Source organism: Limanda limanda, chromosome 2 (assembly GCF_963576545.1).
Source record: "Limanda limanda chromosome 2, fLimLim1.1, whole genome shotgun sequence".
Classification (NCBI taxonomy): Eukaryota; Metazoa; Chordata; class Actinopteri; order Pleuronectiformes; family Pleuronectidae; genus Limanda; species Limanda limanda.
Window position 1 is genome coordinate 22677980 of NC_083637.1, and position 16962 is coordinate 22694941.

The 16962-nt window shown below is 41.9% G+C and overlaps 1 protein-coding gene across 1 annotated transcript; it reads right to left on the minus strand.

Moving 5' to 3' along the window:
• Positions 1-452: 452 nt before the first annotated feature.
• On the minus strand, positions 453-10878 carry gcgrb (glucagon receptor b). The gene is made up of 13 exons (XM_061094439.1): positions 10825-10878; positions 10605-10701; positions 10374-10481; positions 8151-8239; positions 7778-7884; positions 6538-6682; positions 6216-6375; positions 5439-5499; positions 5212-5281; positions 2850-2938; positions 2222-2366; positions 1218-1259; positions 453-854 (listed from the first exon to the last, which is right to left on the minus strand). The coding sequence occupies exons 1-13, from the start codon at positions 10876-10878 to the stop codon at positions 453-455; spliced, it is 1569 nt and encodes a 522-aa protein (XP_060950422.1).
• Positions 10879-16962: the final 6084 nt, after the last annotated feature.

The following is a 16962-nucleotide window of genomic DNA, read 5'->3' on the forward strand; positions in this document are numbered from 1 at the left end:
GGCATCAGGATTTAAACTGTCGTCCACATTTGGGCTCATAAAACCAGAAAAGAAAAAATAAGACAAAACAAAACAAAGAATATTTTTTTTGTGGGAAAGTACCACAAGCGTGCGTTGCTGCAAACAGTAACACAACACAAGCATGATTCACAATGGCAACAACTGCACAGATGGAAAGATTTGGACAAGGTCGGAGGGCCGAAACGAAATCATACAAACACATACACACACGCACTGTAACATCACAGAGCTAAATTATTCCTGATGCTTGAAGTCATCGATTGTTTTTTTGCTCAAGGTCCTAAAACCAATAAATATGAATTGGCAGCCAGGCAGGTGAAAACATATTTCCTGTAGCATTATGCAGATGTTAACCTCCTGATCCCCGGAGGTCACTTCCTAATTCTCCTCTTCAGCACAATCAGTGTGATTTCTCTGACGTCTGCTTGTTCTCAGACATTGGTCTCCTCTCCTTTCAGAGAGTACAGGTGGCAGTGCGCCCTCTCTTCCAGGCACACGTCCTCTGTGGTGGTGCTACCATGGCTGCAGAGGCCGCGGCGTGGCCGGAAAGAGAACTGCAGGGAGTGTTTGCCCTTGGCGGACCGGCCCTTCCCCGTCCCGTTACTGTAGGAGACGACCAGCCGGCGGTTTTCCTCCTGTGCGATAGCGCATGATGGGCGTCTGGTGGTATTGTTAAGGCGTGGCGAGTCGCCACTGGGGTCATCAGGCAGATTGCCAGCAGCGATGCTGCCACTCTTGGCGTGGGGCGTGTGGCTGTGGGTGTGGCGGTACTCCTCATCAATGTCCTTACCCAGCTTCCACCTCTTCCACTTTTTTAGCATCTCAGACTGCACCTGAGGGATTATGGGACGGCAGAGAGAGTAGTGGGCGGACAGACACATGGAAGTATATGATGAAGATTAATAAGAGCACAGAGCACTTTATTAGATGGACGTCTCCTGCCAAAGAATACGTTACATAATATTGAGATTAGCAAATGGATGATGTTCTGTCCATCCCACTTTGTAGACAAAATAATAAAGTGGGGCCTGAGCAAAGATGGAGCTTTTAAGTTATAGACGGATAAAGCCAGCAACAGGAACACTGAGGATGAAGAATGTATAATTCCCCTTCATTACAAAAGGAAAGGAAGGAGGTGTAGCTATAGCAGAAATTAAATTAGGATTGTTCTTGACATGCAGGCACATCTGTCTTACCTCCTTGTTGACGAAGCAGTAGAGAATGGCGACCAGCAGGCCCTGCAATGGAAAGTGGACTTTTAGTATTTTATCTATATTAGATACTAAACAACATACCAGCAGTTTTTTGATCTTTTGGATATTATATATACATATATATATATATATATGTGAACACTGAAATTGAATGAGTTCCAAGATTTCAAAATTTGAAGAAATTCCTTAAAGGCCGACTTGAGATACTATAGCCTTGACCTTTGCCGTGTGTGTGTGTGTGTGTGTGTGTGTGTGTGTGTGTATGTGTGCATGTGTGTGTGTGTGTGTGTGTGTGTGTGTGTGTGTGTGTGTGTGTGTGTGCATGTGTGTGTGTGTGTGTGTGTGTGTGTGTGTGTGTGTGTGTGTGTGTGTGTGTGTGTGTGTGTGTGTGTGTGTGTGTGTGTGTGTGTGTGTGTGTGTGTGTGTGTGTGTGCGTGTGTGTAAAACAATGCATAACTAAGCCAGGGATGGAAGACGATGACTGGCTAGTGTCACACTTTTCAAGAAATCAGCTTTGCAAAGATGGAAATGAAAGATTAAATGAATTAAAATGATTGCCGGTCTTCTCTGGTACACAATACATTCTGTATGTAAACAGAACCATTACTTGTTTATGAGAAAATGACACAATGCACCTTTAACTACAAAGAGGTCCTACTGTTTCTTCATTATTTATCAATTTGTATTGTGGTTTTCCTACAAGTCCAGATGATTACATTTTCCCAATTTGAAAGTGGGGAAACATTTTGCAGTAGAACTCCAGTAAAATGGATAAAGACTTGCAATTTGACTGAACACATAAATGAAAAAAGAGCCAAGCACCCAGTTTTATTATAATCAAAGTTATCTGAAAGTACATATACATTAAAGAAACAAGTCCCCTAGGATTCATCTTCTACATCCAAAACGACACGTGGAAACATATTCATGTTCAATATTTTATGAAATAGAAGGGTGTTAGGTTTGCCTGTAATGTCGACTCTCACCTGGAAGGAGTTGAACAGGAGGTCACAGAACAGACGAATGAGACGCAGCATGGAGCCTTTGGGAACCGACTCGTCGATGACGAAGGTGAAAAGGATGGCGTGAATCCCAAGCAGGGGGATGAGAGTCAGAGTGGACTTTGCAAGTCTGGAACCGAGAAAGAAAATGAGGAACAGTTGCAAAGATTATATTACAAGAAACTAGAACGGTCAGCTGCAACTCATTTTACTAACGTACGACCTTCATCCTATTGACTCACCGTCATCGAGGTGTTTTGAGAATTGACAGTATTAAATGATTACAAAACTTTAAGTGGTATTAACATTTATATGAAGATAATGCTCTTCAGTATAGTAATTCTGAAATTAAATGCAAATTGCTAAACTGTTTACTTCCAAGATTTTAAAGCAGCTGTAATCAGTGTATTAAAATTCCATAAATAGGGATTAATCACCACCTTCTCTTCAGGCCTTCAGAATATTGCAGTATTATTTCTGCTCATGATCTGGCCGGCAGCTTTGTCGTGGTTCAGACTCATCGTTCTCACCGAGCACCACTGGACACCATCTGCCTGGCAAAAATCTCCATCAACCCCCCCCCCCATGTAGAAATGGGACGGAGTTCTCTCACCTGAACTTGTAGTCAGTGTATCTCATCTGATGAGCTCTGAGTTTAGACATCAGGATCTTTATGATGCTGATAAAAATAAAGAAGTTGATCTATAATAAGAAGAGAAGAGAATTTAAGTGGAGGCAGTCATGTAAGCAAAATATGTTTAAGCGATAAGGAGAGGAAGAGAGAGAGAGAGAGAGAGAGAGAGAGAGAGAGAGAGAGAGAGAGAGAGAGAGAGAGGCTGCCTAAAATGCCCATAACTGGACTGTCATTTAGTAAATCCTGAGTATTTTTTGTGATCTGTTGGATTTGACCTGGCCCTACACACACACACACACACACACACACACAGACACACACACACAAACACATCATCGGGACAAAATGCACATTTTACCAAACTTGGAGCGTTATGAGTGCTGTAATAATTAATGTTCTCTGTCATCAGAGGGGGTTCTGCACTTGATCACAATGTGTGTGAGACTGCACGCAAACACAGCTTATTGAGGTGTGTGTGTGTGTGTGGAGATCGTTGAACTGCAGGATTGTGTTAGGGATTATTGTAGGATGACATGGGACATCTGTTACACAACCATGCAACAACTGTTTCACCTGATACAATAAAGAGAGTTTTTCCACACTGTTTGTACACCACTGCACGACTTAGTGCAGGAACTGTTTTTGTGAGGTCGTGACTGTTACTATAAATATGCACTTGCATGCTTATAAGTGTGTCTCTATGGGAACAAGAGGCAGGAAACACGAGAGGAAGTCTACAACTTGATTCCTTGTGTGTACGTGTGTGTCTGTGTGTGTGTGTGTGTGCTTGTGTGTGTGTGTGTGTGTGTGTGTGTGTGTGTGTGTGTGTGTGTGTGTGTGTGTGTGTGTGGGTGGGTGGGTGTGTGTGTCTGTATGTGTGAAAGTGGGGTGCAAATCCATATAAATTAATATCCACTTTCACCTGTCAAGCTTCCAAAATAGAATGGGGAATGTTGAAATAAAAATAATTAATATGTATTATTATGAATTAATTTTAATAACAAATGTATTTAATTATTGTGTTTAATTAATATTATAATAAGCCACAGTTAGATTCTCAATGTAATAAAGCTGTTACATTTGGTGGAGAGATATAGGGTTGTGAGTTGGGTAAATTGGAGTGAACAAAAAAAACAACTAACTGTATTTTTGTTTAATGAGATTGTTATTTTTTTGAGCATATGAAACAAATTGTAAAACTTGTGGTTACTCCTTGTAAAGCGAAAAAGAACAAAGATAAAAAATTGTTTACAAACGAAAATCACAGTTTTTCCATTTAGACGTGAACATGTTTGCATGAAACATGACACAGATTTGAAAATCTTCTCTCTGGATGAGTGTGTGATAAACGTTTGATTCATTTCAAACTCAGTTATTAAGGATCAGTCTGTCAAATGCTTCATCACTAGATCGTTCACGTTCTGGTGTTTTTTAATGCAGATTTCTAAGAGTCTGCCCTTTATTACTTTGTGTGGGTCCACAAACACCTTCAGCTCTCAGCGCTTCATCTCCGGTGTCTGCAGCGTTTTCATCTGCAACATGTTGGAATAACTCAACCCTTTTCAGCTCGGCTGCAACGATGTGGCCAGCACTACAAATACAACTGTCAGTCATTACCTACTTCCTGTGTCACCAGCATCAGGTTGGGAGTTCCCTGTTCGAGCACATCTCAATTTTAAAAGTAAAAACTGTTGTCTTAAACTTATGATGAATTTGTCGCAAGGTCACAGGCAGGAACAAAATTCTCACAAAATATCTGGACTTCAGTTTACTTTGGTCGGCACTTGCTGTTTTTTAACATGCATTTTGATTAAATGTGTTATATTAATGAATTGTTTGATTGATCATCAATCAATTCATTCATTGAAAATACTTTGACAGAGTAATTGGACATTATATTATATGCACAGAGTCTGCAGATAATCTCATGTCACATTCCTTCTTCCTCAATACTTTGCTCAAGAATGAATGAATTGTTCCTACACAACATTAGACCCATTAGAGGCTGCACTTGACAGCACAGTGCAGTGTTCTGTCAATGGTTTTAGTGTGGTGAGATCATAGTGGTACTGATACACAAGAATGAACGTCAGGAATTAGTCACATTACTTAAAAAGAAAGAAAGAAAAGTGTTCTTATGTGTTTATTTGACCCTTTGTCCTAAGCTGCCTGCTCTATGTACTCATATATTCACAACATCTGCCAAGACACAAGTGGTCAAGTCAGCGGTAGTGTGTGCGTGTGTGTGTGTGTGTCCCTGGACTTCTTTGTCTGAATCTCTTACATCATTTTGTTCAATTACAAAAATGCCAGACGGAGAATAAGGGGACATGAGACTTACCAGATAAGCAAACAGAATAGGAGAGCGGATGATCCACCAATATCCCATGTTAATATTCCTCTCCCAGCACCTACACACACACAAGCAATTTGTAGTTATCATTAAAATTAAGATGTTCTTTCTGTATCCAAAGACACTTCACATATTCATACACAGGAGTATTAGAAGATTTAAGGAACTCAAAAGTAAAGACCATTAGACGTTATTAGGAAGTGGATTAAACTTACTCCTCGTTCTCATACAGATATTTCACTGTGATCCACGGCAACACGAAGATGAGTGGTGCACCTGAGAACGAGGGAGGAAACCCGAGTTAACAGAAAACATGGAGATTGGATGTGATGTCAAAGGCTAGTGGCAGAGGGCATAATGTCCGTCGATTCATCTATTCATCACTCCCATTCTTTTGATCAAAATATTTTAAAAATGTCTTGAGGAACTTTAATCAAATATTCAGTTGGACTAACGGAAGAAATTATGTGATTACGGTGGTGGAATGTCAAATGGAAGGTGACCACAGAACAGGTTTTGGGTACAAACGTTAATTTGGAGTCATTGATGAACTGATTTGATTTTGGTGGTCAAAAGCTCTTCTTCCTATTGGGTGGGTTATCTTAAGAACACCTCGAGATAATTTTTTTCAAATTCAGCTCAAATGTTCACTTACACTCACAAATTAATTGATTTGATTTAATCTAGACTGAAGCTGCGCTGGTCAGAAGAGGCAAACAGCCATAGGGTGGAAAAACACCTTTAAAATTTTAGAGACTGCAACTAAATCTTTGTTGGGTTGTTGTCTGCAGCAGTACAACAACAATAAAGAATCTCACACATCTTACTTGATACTTCCTGTTGTTGATGACTGTGTAATGCTAACACCTGATCTGTCAGGGCACTGTTTGTCGATCTCTGTGCAGTGTCTCTCTCACAATCTGCGTTGTGTGTTTCAGGAGAGCTATACATGATGATTTCCTGTCAGTGTGAGTGGACGAGTTGGTTCTTACCCCAGCCGATGGCCAGGTAAATGAAGAAATACTTCCTCTCGCTGAACACTGTGATGACCAGCAGGCTGTGCAGGTATATGCCCTCCACCAGCAGCCAATAGTTGTTGGCCATCACGCTGTACTGCATCATCACCATGGCACCACGGCACCACATCACAGCCTGACGGGCACACAGGACAGGGACGGTGTGAACAAGAATTAAGATAAGGTGCAAAAGCAGAAAAGGTCACTTGCAGTCAGGGCTTCACACGGGACTGACAAACACTCTGCTTCAGCTCAGTTGAATTAACTGAGTCACTTGAACAATTCAGAGTGTGCTGACCCAAGCATGTGTCCGCGTGTCGCTGCTGCTCCTGGGGTCCAGAGTGAGGGTGAGCAGGGCGTCTTTCACCAGGATGGACATGGCTCTCAGGATGAAGGAGGCAAACAGGTTCATGTGGATGTTGTTCCTCATACAGTGGAGCTTCCTGCAGCAGAGGAGTCACAGTGTGTGATGGCTTTGATTGGAGTTTTACATGTTGGGTTCACTGCTTTGTTCTTTCCCTCCCTCTTACCACATGTGTCCTTCCTTCCATCCTTCCTTCCTTCCTTCCTTCCTTCCTTCCTTCCTTCCTTCCTTCCTTCCTTCCTTCCTTCCTTCCTTCCTTCCTTCCTTCCTTCCTTCCTTCCTTCCTTCCTTCCTTCCTTCCTTCCTTCCTTCCTTCCTTCCTTCCTTCCTTCCTTCCTTCCTTCCTTCCTTCCTTCCTTCCTTCCTTCCTTCCTTCCTTCCTTCCTTCCTTCCTTCCTTCCTTCCTTCCTTCCTTCCTCCCTTCCTCCCTTCTTTCCTTCCTTCAATCAATAGCTGTGTCCCAATACAGGGAAAAGAGATTGCATGTCAATACTGAATGACTAGGCTGTCCCATTTCGAATTCTCCTTCAAATGCTGCAAAGGATCCAACTGGTGGATCCTCCTCAGACCAGACTGTCCCAGGATTAATTTTGCTCAGGTGACAAACTGTGGTTCAAAGAGATAAAGGCATTGGCAAGTGATGGGTCCATAACATCTGATTTGTACGCTTGATTGTATGTATCAGGCTTCAACTCAACGGAACAGTGAACCAAGGGGCCTTCAAACCTTCTGGTCCTGTTCAACTACAACTCTGTTGCTAGGCGACAGCGGTAAGGGCAGGACAAGCAGGAGACGCAGATCACAGAAATCCTTCGTAGACCAGACTAGGTCAGTTCGGCCTTTGGGACTTACGTGGCTCCTGAATTGGGACACAGCTCATGTCATTCATTCTTAAATTTGTCCCTCTTTTGTTCTTTCGCTCATCATTGTCCCACTTCTGTCTTTCCTTCTCTTGTTCCTTTCATCAATCCTTACCTAAGTTATGGTTCTCTCCTTTCATTCGTTGCTTCATTTTTTTTCTTACTGTGACCTACTTCCAACTGTCACCTCCTGACCCTAACCCGTCTTTCCTTGGTTCCCTCCTTTGTTTCTCTCATACTTGCCCTCTCTATTCAATCCTTTCCTTTTTCTTTTCATTAATCCTTCCCTTCTTTCCTCTTCGTACATGTTCTACCTGAAGGTGATGAGGATTCCCAGTGCCAGTAGCAGAGCTCCCAGGGAGAGAGAATAGCCCACTGTGTACATGATCCGTAACTGACTGAGGATGCGTCCATACTGCTGCTGCAAAACCAACACACACACACACAAAGAAGATTAAATTTGGATAAAAAAAGGGGAAAAAACGAGGTCCTATTTGAACAGATGGGAGGACGTTCACACGCTGAGTCATTTCACATCTTGTCATGTTAAACTGTCAAGTAAGTGAAAGTTACAATATTGTTGAGCCATCTGCCACTGCTAGCAGCTTCATTAATGGTAACAGTGACTTAAATCTTCATACACACACATGCACACACTCACACACACTGTATGGTGTACACACACACCTCACCGGGGTCGTCCTCACATTCGCTGGTGTTCTTCTTTGCCCACTGACCGTCTTCTCTGCAGACTCTGTACACCAGACCCTGTTGAACTGTTCACACACAGAGACACACACACATCATTAGAAAGTACACTTTCCTATGACTGAGTTTAAGGGCCATTATTGACCTCAAATTTGGGGGATAATATTTGTTTATATTATGAATTAATCCTTGTCAAATTATCATAATATTATCAATTAATCCTCGAAATCTCAGATTTTTTCCCCTTTAATGGCCTTTAAAAAACTAAACATATATGACTAACTTTGCTGCATCTGAAAATACGTGTTGCACAAAAAATGTACCTGTTGAAATCTATTTCCCCATGAAAATTGTTCTGTGGTCGAAACCGTTCACGGCACGAAGATGAGATAAAATCCTAAATGCTGAAATCCGACACGAAATTCAAACCTCTGTCCAAAAATACTAATACTAAAACAAATGAAATGTGGTGGAACAGAGGCAAACACTGAGAAACTGTGTTGGACGTCATCTCTTTCCAATCGATGGAGATGGAGAGACTCCTGCCAGCTCACACAGGATGTAACAGAGACAAGCTCCACTTACCACCTATTCACAGCCTCCCGGATCAAACCTGAACATGAAAATGATCAATCAACAAAAAAAGAGCAACATATGATCAGATCTGGACTCTCCATGCTGTGGAACAACACAAGACTTCACGTCAATTGCAAATGACTGAGGCAGCTCCACAGGACACGTGTTCACGCTGCCGTCTGAGACCCAGCGTGAAGCCATTCTCAGGCAGACACTGCAGCACAGTGACAGCTAAACTAACATGTGGCCTTCCTATCCAATTAATACTCCATCCACTCGATGACTAAACCCACTGCACACTTTCTGATTCCACAGTTCACCCAACACATTCCTGGCTTCTTTCATCCCTCTGAATGACAAGGACATGTAATGATCAGCGTTTCCTTTGTAAAGCACTCTCCATTCACTTCTCTGAAGGAGGACTTTAATTACAGCATGTAATCACATCACTGTATCCTGGCAGTTTTTATAGGTCTAACAAGTCAGAAAAACTTCTCGCTCAGCTGTACAAACCTTTAGCATTGAGAGGGAAATATTTTATATTTTATTTTATAAGTTTGTTTATTGAAAATACTTTAAAGCTAAAGTTGTCAGTCAACATATGAACGTGCGTCTGGTCTCAGCTGTGTCTCAATTCACAAAATCGACTGTTTCCTTTTTATCCCTGAGCAATGAATGATCCAATGTGGGGATTATTTTCAGACCATCGTGAAAAATCTTTTTAGGTCTTCCTGTAGTCATTGCACTTTTGTGAACTGTTTTTCAAACCGATAATGGCGGTGACAACCGACCAGACAAAACCGTCTGATGCTTGTGCCCCTTGCTGGGAAGTGTCCCCCTCCAAATGGAACCAGGGGTGGGGCTAGAAAATCTTTCCCCTAGGAATTGGGACAGTACCCGCTACGTCATTAGCAGTCAAACAACGTTATTATTACAGTGACAAACAATATCAACTAACGTTCTTACATTAACATCAGCCATCAACCAACATTATTTCAGTGACAAACAATATCAACTAACGTTCTTACATTAACATCAGCTATCAACCAACATTATTACAGTGACACATCTGACAACTACAGGTCAGACGGGACAGATCTATTGATCATTACACAGTCAGTCGTTGGTCCTGTCCATTGAAACGTCTGCTCCGCACTGAAAACGTTCCAACATGAGCAGGAACGTTTGCAAAATGGGTGTATCAGGATGGGCAAGTAGTATGTAAGTAAGATAGAAACAAGCAAATCCTTGGTTGACTAGACCGTCTCATTTTGGTTCAGCCTTTGTGTCCTCCAAGATGGTGGCCTCTGAATTGGAAGATTTTAACCTAGTAGTAGCTGCTAGAAGATGTTGCTGTGAGAGGGTTATAACAATATATTATTTAGAAGCTAAATGCTGCAAAAATCTTAACAGCAGAGTCAAGTGATTATTCCCTGTATCACTACAAGTAACACCATGTACATTAAATACAACCATTTGAACAATTTGTTAATATTATGAATACAGCAAAATATGTTGTGTGTATGTTGCATGATTGTGTAATCACAGTAATCATCTCTTCTGTCTTGCATGCAGGCAGATATATAAACAACCACCCATTGTGACTGCACACACTCACAAACAGACCTTTACGGTGCCATGGCAGGAACCATGGGCAGGAGACATTGACAGTGGTTCCTGGGAGTCCATCAGGCCAGCAGGCGTACAGGTCGAATGTCCTGTTACACACCAGCCCTGCGGTGGAGAGCACATCTGTGAAATACGTGCTGAAGGCTCTCTGTAGGTCACACTCACTTCCCTCGCCTGTGTGCAGCTGTCATGCAGACATGAGCTCACGCTGGGGGGAGAGGGGCTCACCTGTGGCGGGGGGCGTGGTGTTGAGGTAGTCCAGGCACTGGTTCCTGTAGCTGCTCCACTTCTCTTTCACAAGCTCCAAGGAGTTAGTAGAGGAAACCTGGAGGAAGTCAAAACTGTCTGAAGCTTCGTGTCTGATTTCATAGACTGTCGGTGTGTGTAATGAATCAAGGGCACATCCCAGGCTGTGTGGGGGTGTGAGAGAGAGAGAGAGAGGCCGTACCTTAGTGCAGCTGCAGAGCATGAGCAAGGCCAAGGGGAGACACACCTGGGACATCCCACTGATGCTGGGAGGATGGCGGTCGGGGGGGACCAGAATTTAGAGGAGGCCCAACACATGAGGCAGCCTCGGCCCTATCTCGCACACACACAATATGGAGAAGCTTGTTAGCAGGAGACAGCATGTGTGTGTGTGTGTGTGTGTGTGTGTTTCACCTTCAACAGAAAGAGAGATGGAGTGAAATAATGAAGATGTCAATGAACACGATTTTGGTTTTGCCTTATCTCACAACCCGTGTGTGATCAAACGCCACATCACTGCTGTTTTGATATAATCCATGAACCTCCACATTGTCAGTTATACACAAACCCAATCAGACAGGAACTAACACTCTTGTTTTAAGCTGTTCATTTGTCAGTTGTTGGTCTCATTAACCAAAAATCACATTTATTCCTCATCATATAGAAAAACTAATAAACGTGAAAATTACCAGGTTACAGAGTTTCACACAAAACACTGAGATAAACAATGTCTACAAAAATGTTTCTTTCTCTCACATTTCTCTACACAGTTTCTACAGTTTTAAATTAAGAGTAAATGCCATAAATATTACATATATTAAAAATATTACCCATAAAATAAAAGTTGTAATCCTGTAAATTATAGATTTTATTTAGAGGATTATTCAATTGCTAACTGGCCTTGGATGTTAATTTACATTAAATATTTAAATTAAATACACATCCTATTGCTGATTTTATGCATTTGTATCTGTGTAGAATAAAAACATTGTTAGACCGTATTAGAATAGCTCTTTACTGTTGTTTTCACAGTGTATACATTAATTGTATGGTTGCCACACAGATGATGAGATTGGACGGTGGAGAGAAGTGGGTCGGAGAATGGCGTGGTGCCTTCAAGGAAAAATAAAGATTTCCCCATGTGTGTAAGTGTAGGGCTTTTCCTGCGGTGTCATCTTCACCCACGCAGATGGAGAACAAAACGAAATCTGAAACGTTTCTGCAAAAAACACCTTGACCGTGGAAACATTTTTGGCTAAAACGTTTCAAATTCCATTCTGTTCCAGTCTCTGTGCTTCTGCTGAAGAGCTTTCACATGTGTTTCTGTTCGTGAGTGTATTTGTGTCCATTAGCGTGAATTGCTGTCACCATCATAGATCTAAGCCCAGCAACCATTCCCTCACATGACAACAATAAAATTAACTGGTGCAGAGTTTTCTTCCTGTAACAGACCTTTTTTCTGTCTGGAGCTGTCACAGTAATAACTTTCCTCTTTACGGCCGCATATAGCTCTCATCAGCTGAGCGTTCACACAGAAAGAGAACAGTTTTTAATCTGAGAGATTAATGTACCACTGTTTATGATGAAATACATAGAGGATTTCACCAATGTATGTAATACAGAATGCCTCCTTATCAAGGCAACTATGGACTCATATAATTAATAAAATGGTTTCACTCTGCTTCCCTCTCCCCTGAGGGTTTTTGCTTTTCTCATTCCGTTGACTCACAGTTTAATGAGTCTCTATGTTTTATATTATTTCCTCTATGTTTTTCATACTGCCAGCAAATCCCATGAAAAGACATAAAGCAACAATTAACTCCTCAGACTAAGTATTGTCTGTCCCCCTATATCTGGGTATATCTTATTCCTCTATATGTGCTGTGCAGCACCATTATAAAAAAGACATCAGTGAGACGCCCTTTTGCAAGGAAGACATGTTCTTGTACCATGGGCATGAATCACCGCCACACACACACTCTCCTGCTGCCGTAATTAATCATTGTATCACCAAATGTGTACTAATCCACATACAAACTCATATTCGTTTTACTCTGATATCCCATCAACAGTGATGTACAGTAGCTGGTGAGTGAATAAAATGTATTTTGACCCAACGTGTGTTTCAGGGCTATATCAAAGTTTGTTTTTTTCAGCAGCATGTTTCTATTTTTTTTAATTTACCCACAGCACTGAGCGGAGGACAGCACATAATCACTCGACTGCCTCCAAATGGGTTTTGCAGTCTGTGTAAATCTCTGGTGCTTCCATTGACGTAGCACCTCAGGTTGAAGGCCAGTGATTAAATCCTCCAGACGTTCTGCAGTATGGCTTTTCTCGCTGCCTCAGGGTTAAATTTACCGCTGTAATTTGATGTTGTGTTTGCATTCACAAAATCTGAATTGAGTTTTTTAGAAAGCCTTTTGTGGCAGTTATTCATTTTTTCCCTTTTTTTTAAATAAAGAAGCAAAAATTCGGCAGAACAGAAATCCTCTTCCTGTCAAACAATAAAAGTCCAAAGTCATATGATCTTATGACCCTCAGACTATTGCAAATAGGCGAGAGGGCGGTGTATAACAGGGCAAACATACAGAGACAAACAACTAGTCACACTCACATTTACACCTAGGGTCAATTGAGTACTATTGAACCTAAGCCCAATCCACAGGTCTTTGAACTTGGTGAGTATAGGAGTACCTGCAGAAAACCCATGCAAAATACAGGGAAGAACATGCAAACTACACAAAGAAAGACTCCTGGTCAAATGAAACAAAAGCCTGCTGTGAGTCGACAGCTCTAAACACTGTTCCCCCTTGCCACCCACCATTTAATTATACTTAATGTTATTAAATTTTACTTGAACACTTTTTGTGAGCTGCTGCGGTCACTGACCCGCAGCGTGGAGTCTTCTGAATAACTGAGGTGGATCTTTCTTACATAAGAGTTCAGGGGAAAAAGCTTTTCGTCCGATGAATACACAAATGTGTGTGTGTGTGTGTGTGTGTGTGTGTTTGTGTGTGTAAGAGAGTTATTGAGAATTGAGACGGAGTGAAAGATAGACAGAGAGAAAATATCTCCACAACAATGTTCACAGATTTGTATAGTCACAATCAGCCTGTGTGAGTCACTGCTTCTGCTTTGGAATATTCCTGAAATCAAAACTCATGAATAGCGCTCCCAAACACACACACACACACACACACATATATAAATATAAATATATACACACATGCAGTCACACATACGTCCCTTCTTTCACCAGTGAAAAATTAGGTGGAAGTGAAGTGAAAGATAATTACCGACTGGACTTTGCACTTTCAGCTATTAACCCAATAGCCTCCTGCTCTTCTTTTGATGAATTCAACAACATCCCTGATAACAGTAATCTATTATTATGTTTTGTCTCAACCCTACAACGCAGGAGAAATGAAAGTCTGTCTCTTTAATTTTTCATCTTTGAGACGACAGCTCTTTTCTTTCCCTGTCCTTATCCTGTGTCAGAAGTGAGAACGTGCCTCTCTCTCTACCGCCCACACATTTCCATGGAATTGCGCATGTATGTTTGTCCTGGGGAAAAACATGTTGTATGGCGAAGGGCGGGACGGGGTGGACCCTGTGACAGTAAATCATTTGAAAAATCTAAGAAATACTACTTATCACGTATAGACTTTATTGATCCTTAAGGCTCAAATGACCAATAATGAAGTCTATCAGGAAGACAGAGTGTTGCCCATTTTCATTAAGGCCATACTGTCGGCATTGATGTGTGTTTGTATTTGTGGCGTAGTGTTATTGAATAATTGCATTATCCACCGGGACCTACCCCCCCGCCAATTATGTTGTTTAACGCGATGAGCTGTCTCTATGTGATGAGGCGCAGGCAATTAGGCAGAGTATGGAGAGAATGTAGGTGGTAACAGAGGCAGAAGTGCACTGTAATGGAGCTGAACACAGCTGTAATTATGTTGCTTCTGCCTGACAGATTACTGCTCATAAGCTCCAATATTCTCTCTCTGCATGACTTTTCGTCCACATTATTTCTTTTTCTTTCCTTCTTTTGGCCCATTTAAAACTACTGTCAGGAAATGATTCCCATTTTAAAAGGTCAGTTCTCCCAAATGAAAAAAAACAAACCTTTTTTCCTCGCTAACGTCTTGAGGTATAGATGCAAATGACCTTTCGTTTTTTCCACGGCTCTTAATTTACGTGCAGATGTCAAGAGGATGATGTAGGACTATTTTATGTATGATATGGAGTAACACTACAAAATTTAACCATACTTTCATTTATCTTAAAAATGAGCATGCATAAAGAAGAAGAAGATACACTTTATTAATCCCACACACATGCACAAACATGCAAAGACACACTCATGCATTGGGGAAATTAGTCCTCTGCATTTCACCCATCTGGTGCAGGACACACTGCAGAGCAGAGCAGTGGGCTGCCAGGTACGGCGCCCGGGGAGCAGATGTTGGGGGAGTAAGGTGCCTTGCTCAGGGGCACTAGACAGGGTAGGGAGAAGAGTCCTTTTGAACTTTGGACAGGTCCAGGTTCGTTACACCATCCAGGCAAGTTTCCGCCAAAACTCAGAGGAGACGAACCGTGGAGTCGAACCAGCATCGAACCAGAGACCCCTTCTCTGCCAGTAGTCCAAGTTTTCTGCCACTAGTCCACCGCCTCTCCCAGAGACTGTAAATAAAGATGGACGAAGGATCTCCACTGTTTATTATTAATTCACATATTTACATCGTATAATTCGATTTCAGAGATTCTGGCCTAATAGTAGATGGTCATGTTTTTAACTACACTTGATTAGGGGAAGGATGTGTCACTCAAAGTACTGAAACATTACATGGCATACAAGTCTTCATTTATTCTCGATTTTTCTACCAAACAAATATTTTAGGCTGGAAAGACATGTTGCTGCTTTTCAATATTTCCCACGCTACAAGTAAACTTTAACTATTCTCGACTTTAACGTTAGTATCAGCGGAAATGTAAAAAATGCACATCTGCATTTGCAGTTACAACAAGAAGTAGGACATGTTTTGTTGTTTCAGTCAAACGACCTTCAACTGGGAAGCACGTGAGTGAAGTCACACGTGTACATTTTCAGCTTGCTGTCCTCTTCGGTGACAGTAGTCAAGGCAAATCAGGTGGTGACGACCACAAGGGTGTGTGTGTGCGGGTGTGTTTGTGTGTGTGTGCATGCAAGCGTGCCAGGCCGTGTGTTATGATTAACTGAGGTGGGTGATGGAGGTGACCCACAAGCAGCACCTTCAGCAGACGTTACGCTTCACAAACTGAGCAAGAGTCACCTTTTTTCTCCTTCCTTTTCATCTCTCTCTCTCTCTTTGTCTTTCTTCCTCTCATCAGACGTTCTCCTTGTCCTCTCCCCGCTCTCCTACTTTGCAACTCCCCGATCAGTCCGAAGTATCTCGGATTTGTCAGAGAGGTGAGGAGGCACATGTCTAATGTGCATTACACAGCTCTACTTCATCACCACGCTAGTGACCTGTAGTGTTTTGTATGTAAAGTACCAAAGCATCTGTGCATTAGGAAGACAAAGTGTTAGCACCCTTCACAACAAGAAAAAAAACAGCTCGTTGCTGCATGGATTCCAAATTTGGAGCTGATGACAACATCCACAACAAGTCGCTCTTTTTTGTGTAATAAGATACAATCATGGCAACGCTGCGTGTGAAGGCAAGTGTCCAGCGGGAAGGTGCGGAGGAACCCAGCGGTGTCCAGATGAGCGCCTGGAAAAAGGATGCGCGTGTGAGCACTTGATAGAGAGGAAGAGACAGATTCCGATGGGAACACATGGGAAGACGGCCTGGCCAGTGCAGAACATACCATTCCCAGTGTCCCGTGGAGAATGCCAAGAGCCAGACCCTAAATCTTCAGCCGTGTGCTCCCCGGACTCCTCCATAAAAATGCTTTTCTTGTACCACAGATATCCTGCTCACTATACAGTATGTTGGTCTTCAGCCTCGTATAGCTCCCATACACACCCACCCGCTCATATGGAAACACACAACACCTCATTCCTTTGCCAACACGTATGCACACAAACACAACTTACACAACTAAATGAATTAGTACAAAATGTATCACCTCATGCAACTTACTGCAGGTTTATGTGTCTAAGGAAAGCAGCAGCTTATGGTAAACAAACCTGTTGCCCAGGATTAAAAAGACTATAACCATAAGGAGAATATCGAGAGGTTTAAGATAGGGTTGGTAATTTGTTTATGATGTTTTACCTGGTTTTTAGCATGTCCCAATAACCAACAATATAATGAAGGTGTCTGTGGCCCTCATAGAACTGTAATTA

Coding starts and splice junctions, on each gene's coding strand:
- gcgrb (XM_061094439.1), bottom strand. CDS start 10,878: ATGTCCCAGGTGTGTCTCCCCTTGGCCTTGCTCATGCTCTGCAGCTGC. Junction 6,376..6,537: donor ACACGCGGACACATGCTTGG/GTCAGCACACTC, acceptor TGTGCCCGTCAG/GCTGTGATGTGGTGCCGTGG. Junction 1,260..2,221: donor TCCTGTTCAACTCCTTCCAG/GTGAGAGTCGAC, acceptor TTTCCATTGCAG/GGCCTGCTGGTCGCCATTCT.